At 42.2% G+C, this 12,202-nt stretch overlaps 1 protein-coding gene across 31 annotated transcripts in view; it reads right to left on the bottom strand.

Moving 5' to 3' along the window:
* The window catches only part of rims2a (regulating synaptic membrane exocytosis 2a), a 1,580,193-nt gene that overhangs the window by 582,254 nt on the left and 985,737 nt on the right, over positions 1 to 12,202 (bottom strand). For 22 of the 31 annotated variants that reach the window (XM_072467178.1, XM_072467182.1, XM_072467185.1 and 19 more), the window contains 3 exons: positions 9,498 to 9,677; positions 6,890 to 6,999; positions 5,417 to 5,449 (listed from right to left, as the gene is read on the bottom strand). In XM_072467178.1, coding sequence (XP_072323279.1) covers positions 5,417 to 5,449; positions 6,890 to 6,999; positions 9,498 to 9,677 — 323 coding nt within the window. The remainder of the gene's footprint in view (positions 1 to 5,416; positions 5,450 to 6,889; positions 7,000 to 9,497; positions 9,678 to 12,202) is intronic. The other 9 variants (XM_072467181.1, XM_072467187.1, XM_072467210.1 and 6 more) reach the window with 3 other exon arrangements.

Here is a 12,202-nt window from a genome sequence, read left to right as displayed (position 1 = left end):
ATACCAGGGGAGTGGAGATGAGGGAAGGGCGAAATGGCGACGGCCGAGGGAGCTGGGCGGAAGGGAGATTGGAGACCAGAGCAACGATCAGAGACTGAGGTCAGGGAAAATTGGAGGCCTTTTGGAAAACATCAAATGGTCAGGGAGAGGGAGGTGTTTACCTCCAGGATCCAGCAGTTCTTTCCTTAGTACTGCTTCCAGGTTTCCCAAGGCCCTGAAAACTAGGCCATCCAGGGTGACATTGAAAACAGTCAACCGTATTATATTATAATGTTAAAATTGCCAACCCAGCAACTGGGAACAGGTTGCTTGTGCTTCGCCATTGAGGCTGGAAGTGGATGAGTTGGGGTTGGGATTCAGACACATAACATCCCACCCTACCCAAACCTACTCATTTTTGGGAATTTTCTCCCCATTTGCTGGAAATATCGTAAACCTGATAGGAGGATTTCCTTTGGTTACTCTGCGCTCACAGTGTCAGAGGAGGATTTCCTCTGATCGTTACTTCCAGTGAAATGCCAAACCCGTTCTTTAAAATGGACGAGGATTTTGAGCGAAGAGTTGATGAGAGGGAGCCTCCCTGAATGCATTTACAAATTCAATACATGTTAATGATGGGCAGTTTTTGCCCAGTATGAAAGTTTTTCCCTCATGGCTTTTCCTAACTATGGATAGTGCCAATCAGAATGGTGGTGCATACATGTTTTGCTGCTGTTGAGTTCATGAAACAACTGACTCAGCTGCAAAATTGTGCAGGAGAGAACTTCCAGGCATTCAAGCATTATGGCTGATCGACAAATTTGGAAATTCAGATTTACAGGCAGGGATGCAGATGTCACAGTGAATGGAGCTCTCGCAAACAGAAACAATCATTTTGGTGCCACACGGCTGTCACTCACCACACAGTGGAAATAATGAGAGGCAACATATTGTAAATTAAGATGGGAAACAAGTAAGATTTGTCAGAGGTAGAGTGGCTACCTCTTGTATATTCTGCCTGATTCTCCTTTCAATGGACTTTAATCAGACAGGGAATTGTCGGGTGGCCGATCGTTATCACCCATCTTCCACCCCTGTTGAAGTTGAAGCTTCCACCCACAAGAAAGGGCAATAGATACACTGTTACTAATTGCATAAATTGAATATTTTCAAGCATGGCCTCACTAAATATAGACGTAGCAGATGAATACTTGTTATTGACTCTAATAAAATAAATTAATTTCAAAGCAGCAATTTACGCTGTCAAAATGGAGTAATTTCAAGAAATAGTAGATCTTTCTATTAAGACAAGGAATAGCATTTTGGGCAGTCATGCAAATGATTACACAAATAATAGGGTTAGTGATGGCCTATGCGTTGGGGAAACCAATCAAAACATACACGGCTTCCACTCCTACATTGGTTTGTCTCCACCAAAGTGTTTTCACTGCCAATACAAAATTTCAGTTACCTTCTTAACGCACGGCTTTGGACTTCTGTGATGCACCAACTGGGAGCCAGGAAAAACAAAATGAAGGTTTGCAGAAGAAAATGATCTTCAGTGCAATTGGCGGTGCAGCTCAGGGGCCGAACCTTTGTCAGTGCTCGTGAAAACCTGAGCTTCGCACTTTCATGGCTCACAAACTGCACACACTACCCATGTGTGACTTCACATATCACTTTTGTCTTTTTACACAGGCATTTTGAAAGCTGCAATGGAACGCATGAGGACTGTGGATGTGGAGATGGGCCAGTTAGAAGGCTCCACCTCAGTTCTCCAATAATGTGGTTAAGCTTCCAACATTGCTTAACGGACTCCTAAACCTCCTGCCTCACACACAGACATCCCTCCATTCCAGTCCATGCCCCTCAGATCACCCATGCCACACACCAGCCCCCTGGAATTCTCCATTGAGATAGCCCTGCTACTCCATGGTCGCTCTCTGCCCAATGTATCCTCCATTCTGCCTCAGATTGTCCCATTTATGCCCGTTCAATTCCCCAATGTATCCTCCATACCCATCTCAGATCACCTAAGCCACCTCATGGCACCTCTACGCCTGCCTTGTATGCTCCATAGTCACTCACCAATATGTACTCCGAATATTCCTCAAGAGCCATGAAATAGCAAGGGATATTATTCAAAAAATATTGGAAAGTCATTAAACCTCTAACAATCTAAGAACACCTTGAATGAAACTCTCTATCATAGTCAAAAATTAACCCAAGGGAGAATAATTCCTTTAAGTGTCTATTCTGTTTGCAAACAACCAAGAAGCTACATCAATGACATATTCTCTTATTATAGGCCAAATAAAATTCAATAATTATTGGATCAATAAGACCACCTGCTCAGCAGAAGCTTTTGAAACTCAGTCAAGTATTCATAATTGACCAGCAGACATAACAATAGCTTCCATGCCCATTGACAGAACAGATGTCCATTTCATTTCAAAGCAGATGACCTGTCAGTCAATGGAGGGAGTAAATGCAGAGCATTTTCTCTTCAGCAGCAAAGTTTTTTTTAAACCCCAGGTCTGGCATCCAATTAAAACAGAACACAAACAATTTAACAGCAGGGAACATTGTTTCTTTTTACATTTTGTACTGCATTGTAGTTCTTACTCCATTGGAAAAGTACTATAATGCATGTGAACAATTACACAATTGACGGGTCAATTTACCTTTTCAGGACAGATCCCTATGATGAATCACTACATTAGAAACACATTTACATTACAATACAGCACCTAATGGTGACATTGAAGGTTTCCAGACATTTTAGACTTGTATTTCAAAATGTTCCTGAGTCATCAACAGGTATTTCCCTTTCTTCATGAAATCTCAAACCTGGTATGCTTTTAGTGGGCTTCCAAAGCCTGTGCAGCACGGCCTCTGGCAGCAGGATGCAATATTGGGTAAAACACCAAGGAGGGAAACTGTTTGGCTCCTTTCACACAAGTGCCAGGCATAAGCATCTCTGACAAGACAGAATATAACCACCTTCTCTTAACATTCAACAGCTTGACCGTTGCTGAATCTGTCACCATCAACAGCTTGGGGGTTACCAGAAACATACTTAACCAGTCACATAAATACTGTGGTTACAAGAGCCTGTCAGAGCTCTGACCTCTGCAGTGAATTACTCACCTCCCGACTCCACAAAGCATGCCCACCATCTACAAAACACAAGTCAGGAGTGTGATGGAATGCTCCCCATTTGCTTGGGTGAGTACAACTCCAACAATACTCAAGAAGCTCAACACCATCCAGCACAAAGCAGACTGCTTGATTAGCATTTTCATTTCCTTTCATTCACCACCTTAGACATTTAATTCCTCCACCACTGGCGTACAGCAACAGGTGTGTGGAGCATGCTCAGGATTTGCTGCATCAACTCAGCGAAGCTCCTTCAACAACACCTTTCAAACCCACAACCTCTGCTACCTGGATAGCAGGCACGTGAGAGCACTACAGCTTGCAGCTTCTCTTCCAAGTCACAACCATCCTGACTTAGAACCACATCGACGTTCCCCCCTTTCGCTGGGGTGAAATCCTGGAAGCTACACCACATGGACTGCAACGGTTCAAGGAGGAAGCACGCTCACTCCCACCTTTTGAAGGGCAAGTAGGGCGGGGCAATAAAACAATGGCCTTCTCAGCACCACCCACATCCCATGAACAAATAATGATTAATTGTTCTTGCATAATCTTCTCCTCTCAGGGAAAGCTGTATATCCTTTTCTTTCTTTAATGAAGCCGCTGACAGACATTAACCAGATTTTATTCCTGGCAAGTATTTTTATACCCATTGCAAATTGTAAGCTAAATAAGACAAGAAATAATAATGGAATACTGTTACTTATTTAGATCATCTGTGTTTTCAGGTCTACTTTACTATGAATAACAGGAAAGGTAAATAAGAGTTAAACACTGGTGTGGAATGGTGGGTGGTGAGGAGGGGTTCAAAATCGGTTCTTGCCACGCTTGTTTCTTTGAGCAAAAGTGTTTTTGCAGCGGCCAATTTTGGGTCATGATTTCTCAAGCACAATCTTTGCCGAAAGCATGCCAGCTGTAAAAATCGCGCCTTGAGGTGAATGGCAATAAAAATGTATGCTTTGGGTAATCATGTCATGTGTGCTTTTTACACAGAAACTAAACAAATGATCTTATTATGTAATATCTTACTTCTATTATTATTATGCACAGAAATAGAGTACACAAAGACAACTGAGCGTGTGATGTCTTCAATGGCTGTACCTTAATCCTGCTACAATTACATGCAGTAAATACTGCAGTGGAATGGAAGCAAAAAGAGAGAGGGGAACAGGAACAGTGAAAGGAGATAGAAAAACAAGTAAACCTAAGATGACAGAAGAAATTGAGGGAAAAGAGAAGAGACATTATCGGGCCAAAGTCAGAACACTGGCATGGGAGATTTTCCCTGACATAAATCAAATGCAGAGTTATCGCGATAAGTCTAAATACCATTTGAACCTTTTTTGTTTATAAAAGGTTTACTATATCAGAAACTTAAAGGATGTGACTAAAGGAGTTCTAAAAATTTATGTTTTTTTATTTAGTGACATCGAGATTTTATCATCAAATCGGCTACAGGAAATGATTCCTGAGCCTGAAGGGGTAGGCCTGAGCCTCTCATGGTATTGGGTCTCAGGACTCAGTTAAGAAGGCTGGGCACCTGTAGACTGCTCACTGGTAAAGAGGCTTGTAATTTTAAAAAGTAATAGATACTGACTGACAGGGTTTTGATTTTAAGGCTTAATCTGATGAAAATTGATTAGCCTTGCCATTCCGATCATGACTGGATTGTTATTTTGCAATTCAGTGTCATATCCTTTGCCTTTTATATAATTTCCTGATACATAGATGTAAGTATAACATAACATACTGATGACAGTGCAATGTAGCTCCTATAATGAAGTCCATATTATTTTTAGAGATAGTCAACATAATAAATCACACAACACGTCTAATATTAAATCATGTTTGAAAACAAACATCAAAACAAAACATGAACATGTATTCTCTGCATGTGTGTACACACACAAACACAGCTGAGTATAGCTTTTCCTCTGAATCTATTGTCTGCTTATGGTTTTGAACCACATTCCTTTGTCAAAGAAAATGACTGCAATTGACACTGCATGGTTTCCTGCCCATTCACATACAATGAACTGCTTACAACAAGCTCCACGCCAGAGGAAAGTACTAACTATTTTTTAATGTCACTTCTATAGAACTGTTAAATTTACAAGTTCTGCTCAGTTTAGATGAAAAGAAAAATTAAAAATGTAATTACACATTTGGTAGTTCTGGACAACTGAAACCACAGGAAATCTATTGCAGTTGTGTTTATTTCTGCAGACAAAGCCCAAAAGGCTCCTCTACAAAAATAACCCCATTTATGTTTACAAACCTTCATAAAGATCAAATCCTTCTTCGCCATTGTCTGGGAAGAAAGCAACAGAACAAAAAAAGGAATAAATAAAAGAAAAATATGAAACGAAATTGGAGCATCAACAAATAATCTTTCACCGATCAATATTAGGATAAAGCAGATCTGTTTCCTTCCGTAAAGAAGATACAAAAACAAAGCACTGAGTTTTCTCCAGGATAAAATACTTTAGTTTAAACCACAGGGGCTGGTTTAGCACAGGGCTAAATCGCTGGCTTTGAAAGCAGACCAAGGCGGGCCAGCAGCGCGGTTCAATTCCCGTACCAGCTTCCCCGAACAGGCGCCGGAATGTGGTAACTAGGGGCTTTTCACAGTAACTTCATTTGAAGCCTACTTGTGACAAGAAGCAATTTTCACCATCTGCACAATCAGCTTTGCTCCGATTTAACACAATGGGCAGAATCCAAAACCGCCTCCAAGGAGGCAGTGGGTGGGGAAGGCATTTAGTCGGGTGCGAAGATAGCAGGTGAGAACCCCGCCACCTTTCCACTTCTGCCCTGATAAAGTCCAGGGAAGGAAGGCTCGTGGATGACCTTCCCAACCCGCCACCAATTGCGGCCCTTAGGTGAGCAATTAATGCCCATTTAAGGAACTCACCTCAACCTTGCTCACCTGTCGCCAAGGTTTCAAAATGATCCTTGGCCTCAGGCGGGCATATTGCCAGCAGCTATCATTGCTCTGGCTGGCGCTGCCTGCAATGCACAGCTGCTGGCTTCTATTGGCAGGCAGTTCTTGGGGGCACAAGACTTGGGTCCCAAGGGTCGTTGATCCCAGAGAAGGGCCGCACCTGTCCATGACGCACCTGCCCAAAACCTACTTAGGTGGGTCATTCCGAAAACAGGCAACCCAGGGCACTTGCGGTTTTGCAGCTGGCGGGCAAGACCCCTATCACCAAAGTTAAATACTGCCTGGTGTGCATACTTGCAAGGAAATCAAGCAATTAAACCATTGCGCCATGGTTGCACACATCAATTCGAGGACGTCTGGACTATTGATACTCCAATTTAATTCTGCACCTTACAAATCTATTACTGTAATATTAGTAAAGAAACACAAATAATTTAATACTTTTGGGCCTTTCAAGTTTAATCTGAATTGTTAATGGACAAGTAAAATTAATTAGTTACAAAATGCCAATAATGTATTGTTTTGCCCTGATATATATTTTACAGAATATTTTATTGCATTTAATTATTGAAATATCTCTATGTATATTGTCTATATGTATAATATTTCAGTGTTTCAGCATTTCTGTTGGATATGATTGTAAAGATTCATCACTCACGCACACACAACTTTCAAACAAAATTTAAAGCCATTGACAATGAGCTCTTATTTTTGCAGCTTTTCAACTTTGCAAACTTGAAACACAGTACGCACATCATTGGCTATTTGATGGAATGATTGAGCAATATTTTGGTAGTTCTCACTTACTTCTTTCCAGGGATCCCTTTGGTGGAAGCTGTGGTAGCTGGCGGCCTCTTCGTCCTGCCATTGGTGTGCTGGTTGGACTTGTTTGGACTGATCCACTACGAAGATGTGACCTGTACGATTTTTAAAAAATGGTTAATTGTTTTTCTCAAAAAAAAAAAAAAAATTAAGTACAGGTACGCTAGTTTCAAAATAGGTGAGGTGAGCTTTGGAAATAAGCTTATTGATTCTAGAATTCGGACTTTAGAAAGTAGGCGTGGCATAAAATATCAAGCAGACAGCATCAAACTACCTCAAGCAATCGAATAGGCATCATAGTAAAAGCAGTTTTGGGCAAATGTGTAAAAATGTTTTAAATAATCATGGCACTGGTTCTCCAAAACTGAATGTCACAGCAAACAGAAAAACATCGCAGCATATGAAAAAGAAAAAATATTACATTAAGGTAAAACAGATTTATGTACTCTATGTCAAACCAGTTGGTTGACAGGCAGATCTTTTTCCCTTTCCAGTACCGAAAAAAAGTGTAAATATAAAAGTGACAGAGAAAAATTTAATATATAGTGCAAGAGGAAATATTTCATAGCTCCGTGATTTCTCTCTTAGATTGTGCTTCAACCCACACGGGATTAGCAATTTAGAAAGAGAAACCTTGGCCAAAATGTTGAAATTATAAAGACATTCAGTACTCAGAGGGTCAAAGGTGCCTACCAATATAATTGATCACAGAGCTGGTGTCTAATGGCATAAAGCAGAAAGGAATTGGTGAATATGTCATTGATAAGAGTTTAGTTGATTGAGAAGCTTGGTTGATTAAAATTTTCAATGTTTGTACCTCATGTGAAATTAGGCATGACATGATGATACATAAAGTAGTGACTTTTGTGTCAAAATCAAATCAAATCATTGTAAATAAGCAGAAATGAGCATACTTAAGAAAGGGAAGAAAAGCATTATGCTCCAAATCTTCCTGTCACCGCATTGTTAGGGACCGGACGGAAGATGCGCATCAGGATCCTATGGAAGTCCTGACTTGTGGACATGTGTGAAAATTACCCAGGAAGTTTAGACTTTGGATGTGCTGGTTCCCTGCTCCCCAGGACCCTGCGCTAATGTCATTACCTCTGACTATAGTTGGAGTCTTTGGCTAGATACACGTAACTTTCCCTGATAGTTACTCAGAAAATGGCAGTTTAAAACTGGTTTCATACCCGAGTAACTCCACAACCAACTGCTCCCCAAGTACGCACCCCTCCCCCACAGCCACCTGACAACCCCCCCCCCCCCCCCCCCCCCCCGACCACCTGAGTACTCCCCACCCGGCTACACTCCCAGCCCAAACCAACCAAATCCCTGACCCCCATCTAACACTCCACCTGAACAGATTCCCCATTGAACACACGACCACACCCTCGACCCAACCAGACTATCCCCTGACCTGACTATACCCCAACCTGACTACCCACCTCACCCATGTATACACCCCCACACTCACCCATTTACCTGACTACTCACTCACCCACCTAATTACCCATTCACCCAGTGATCTACGCACCCATTCAGTCATCCATTCACTAACCCACACTCATTCACGGAAAGACTGGCCTTCAAATACTTACCAAAATATGGCAGGTGCGGTCATAAAAAGGGTGTGAGTTCTCTCCTCCCCCTGACTCTGCTCTGCTCATTGGAGTTTGACTGACGATACTGCACTAGTCATTTCTGTGTCAACTGGGATAGGAGGATCCAAGAAGAAATGGGCAGTAGCTTTGAGTCAGGATAATCTTCATGGGCAGTGGCAATGGGTGCAGCATTGCCTCTAACCAGGTGATGAGCGCCTTTGTACAGAATGTTCAAGGAAAAACAAAAAACTGAAAAGCTCACTATACAGGAAGGGTCATTTTTACAACAAAAATAAATGATTAACTTAAGGGAAAATTACTTGGGTGTCTTTATTTTCTAATAAGTTGGCGGTTGTGTTGATTAGGTAAAAACATTTGTGATGGCAACACACTTTCAATGGGTCACTGGGGGGATATTACCTCATCAGTTTAAAATTCATTCCCATTGTAACTAGTGTATATAAAATGCTTGTACTGGATTATGTGCTGATAATAGCGACTGTCCCCCTCCCAGCCAGGAAACTGGCATTGACTGCTGTCCTAACGACTGTTACATAGGCATTGTGAGTGTAAGTTACAATTAATAACATGATCAATACATAGAACAGCATTGGTATCAAAATGCTATTTGCTCTGCAGGTGTCAAGCAGGTTAGGGACTGCATCCAACCTTTTACAGATCTTTGAGCTGCAAGAGAAAACAAGGATAATCACGACGTGCTGAATGTAGCAGACATCCCAGGCTTCTAAACATATTGTGATTCACATAAACAGATGCTGAAGAATGTTGATAAACAAAATGCATGATGCCCACACCATTATATCCGTGCATGGATATAAGTGCTGTGTTAAGGAGGTTAGTACTGAGGGCTTCTAGTGCTATTCTATGATGAAGGGAGACATCACTCAACTACAGGAAAAGTAAAGGGTGAGTTGGCGAGGGGGGGGGGTAAAGGAGATTAGTCTGGCAGTTTGATGTATCTCTTTCACCTCGTTAGTGCAGGTGAGGGAGGGGCAGATCTTCCCGATGTTAATGATGGCATCGATCTCATGACGTTTGTTTCGGCACGTTCTGAGGATCTGGAGCGGGAGTTCATCCGCTCGAGTACAGGCCGTTGTTCTGATGGTCTGGACCTCTGATATTCCTGTCTATCGGATCCCTCACGATTCCTGTAATGTCAGTTAAAAAGCCACTCAGTTGAACCTTAACCTTTCAAAAACATGCGTTTCACGACATATTTTGTGAACCTTTCGCCTAATCCGAAGTCAGATTTATTTCACAGATGAATGTCTACGTACAATCTTGAGAAAGAGACTTAAACCACTTTGGCGTTGGACGTGTCCCCAAAACTCTGCAGCTGTATACCATCAGAGTCTTTGGAGTTTCAGGTGCTTTTGTAAAACTGAAAGAAATTAATCATTAAGGCAAAGAAAATCTTGTATTTCCTATAATAAACCTTCTGATAGATTTAGCATAGAGCAATATTTCAGAGCACATCTTTGCCAGAAGGTAACACCTCTGATGGAAAGAAACAGCCTTGAAAGAAAGTCAGTCAAACCAAGACAATCAATCTTCCTTCAGAAAATGCACAAGGGCTCGATACCAGCCAACCGCTCCAAACATTGCATTAAATTTAATACAAGGCACTATTATGTGATTTAGACACAGTAAACAAAATAACACACACAGTAATCTTTGAGAATACTATCCTTCAAAAAGAAAATAAGCATTCAGTATTGAGGAACTATCCACTCTGTAGCACACGTTGCAAAATAATCTTCAGCATTTTCCCCATAGTGTTGTTGAGTTCAGTGCACCACATTCTGTCAGCACATACATTGTTCAAATCATTTAATGCTATATCAGGTTCTCAAGGTTCTGTCAGTTTCTTATTACTTTTGGATATGGGGCCGGATTTTCATCTGAGCCCGGAAAAACCCGCAAAATTCACACCGGACACATGTCTTACTTTACGAGGGATTGTTATCTTTTCATACAGGGGTTGGGTTCACAGTGCATTTTGTGAGTCGCCATGGAGTGCATAAGGAGTGTGAGCATGGAGGCAGGCTGGTTAGAAAGCTCAGCCTGGTTCTCCAACACAGCAGCCTAGCTCCCAACATTATTTAATGGTCGTCCAAAATCTCACCCCTCACCCACCACCCCTTGCGCTCTCAGGTTTTCCATGCCACCAATTCTCCCTCACATTTCCCGGTGCCACCTCATAGCACATTTATGCTCCCCTTGTGTCCTCCATAGCCACTCACCCAGAATGCACTATGTACAGTTCTCAGGCGCCATTCACTAGCAAGGAGAATTATATTAAAATCATTGCAAAAGTATTAAACATCTAACAAGCTAAGAAAATTCTGAATTCAAACTAATTAACAGCGATACTGGACCAAACAACCCAAGAGAGAAAACAAAGTTGTTATCCTTAAAGTGCCTATTAACTTTGTAAACAAACAAAAAAAACACATCAAAGACATATTTTTTTATAATAGGCTCACAAATGTCTCAATAATTCTTGGATCGATAAAACCGACTGCTGCTGAGCTGAAGCTTTTGAAAGAGTGCCAAGCATTCATAATGGAACAGCTATCATAACAAAAGCTTCCAGCTCCACTGATAGAATAGATATCCATTGCAAAGCAGACTGCCCATCAATCAATGGAGTGGGAGCAAGTGCAGGCCATTTTTCTACCTTTAGAAGCAAGCTTTTTAAAAAAAAAAAGAATAGCTATATCTGTCAGCCCAATTAAATGAGCACACCAGAAATATGACAGCAGGCACCATTTATTTTACATTTTAATGCACTATTGTGCATTCTCTATTTGAAATGTACTGTAATGCATGTGAACATTAATTACGATATACAGAGAAGAAGTGGTCTGGCAGGCTTAAAAATAGATAAATCTCCAGGGCTGGATGAAAGGTATCTCAGCCTGTTGAGAGAGGCAAGGGAGGAAATAGCAAGGGCACTGGCAATAAATTTCAATTCATCTCTGGCCACAGGAGGGGTGCCGGAGGATCGGCAGCTAGTCAATGTGGTACCATTATTCAAGAAGAAGGGAAAAACCAGGAAACTACAGGTCAGTCAGTCTAGCCTCAGTGGCGGACAAACTTTGGAAACAATTCCGAAAGACAGAGGGCACAATCTAATGGAAATGTTTCTAAGGACTTGATCGAACGGCCACGCAGTGCCCGAAAAGTGAGCCGCAGCATAACATAGCCAATAGAAGCCGGGCGACCTTGCTCCCTGGATCGACCCGGCTCACAACATCTCGTGAGGTCTAACGTGATCACGCGAGACATTGCGATGCAAATCCCGCCCACAATCACTTTTTAGCAAATCTGCATATTAGAGCAAGATAACTAGTAATGTGCAATTCCCGAGGCACCCAAGGTGTTGGGGTCTATCCCCTTCGCCTCAGAGACCTCGGGTGAGTGCCATTCAGTATTCGTCTCCATCAACGGGGACCAGATGGAACGGCACATGCGGGGGTCTACAAGGGGATTGGAGGCCCCCAAGTGCATGCCCTTTGGGCAGGGTTGTACCCTGGAACTGCTGGTGTCACCCGGCCGCTAGGGTGCCCCGATCTCTAAGTGGGCTTGTGGTCCCCCCATACCAGCCACCCACATGGGCATTATACCCTCCCCCCCCCCCCCAGTAATGACACCTTGCTCTGGGGTCTCT

Source organism: Scyliorhinus torazame, chromosome 11 (genome assembly GCF_047496885.1).
Source record: "Scyliorhinus torazame isolate Kashiwa2021f chromosome 11, sScyTor2.1, whole genome shotgun sequence".
NCBI lineage: Eukaryota > Metazoa > Chordata > Chondrichthyes > Carcharhiniformes > Scyliorhinidae > Scyliorhinus > Scyliorhinus torazame.
This window is presented reverse-complemented; position numbering and strand designations above follow the sequence as displayed.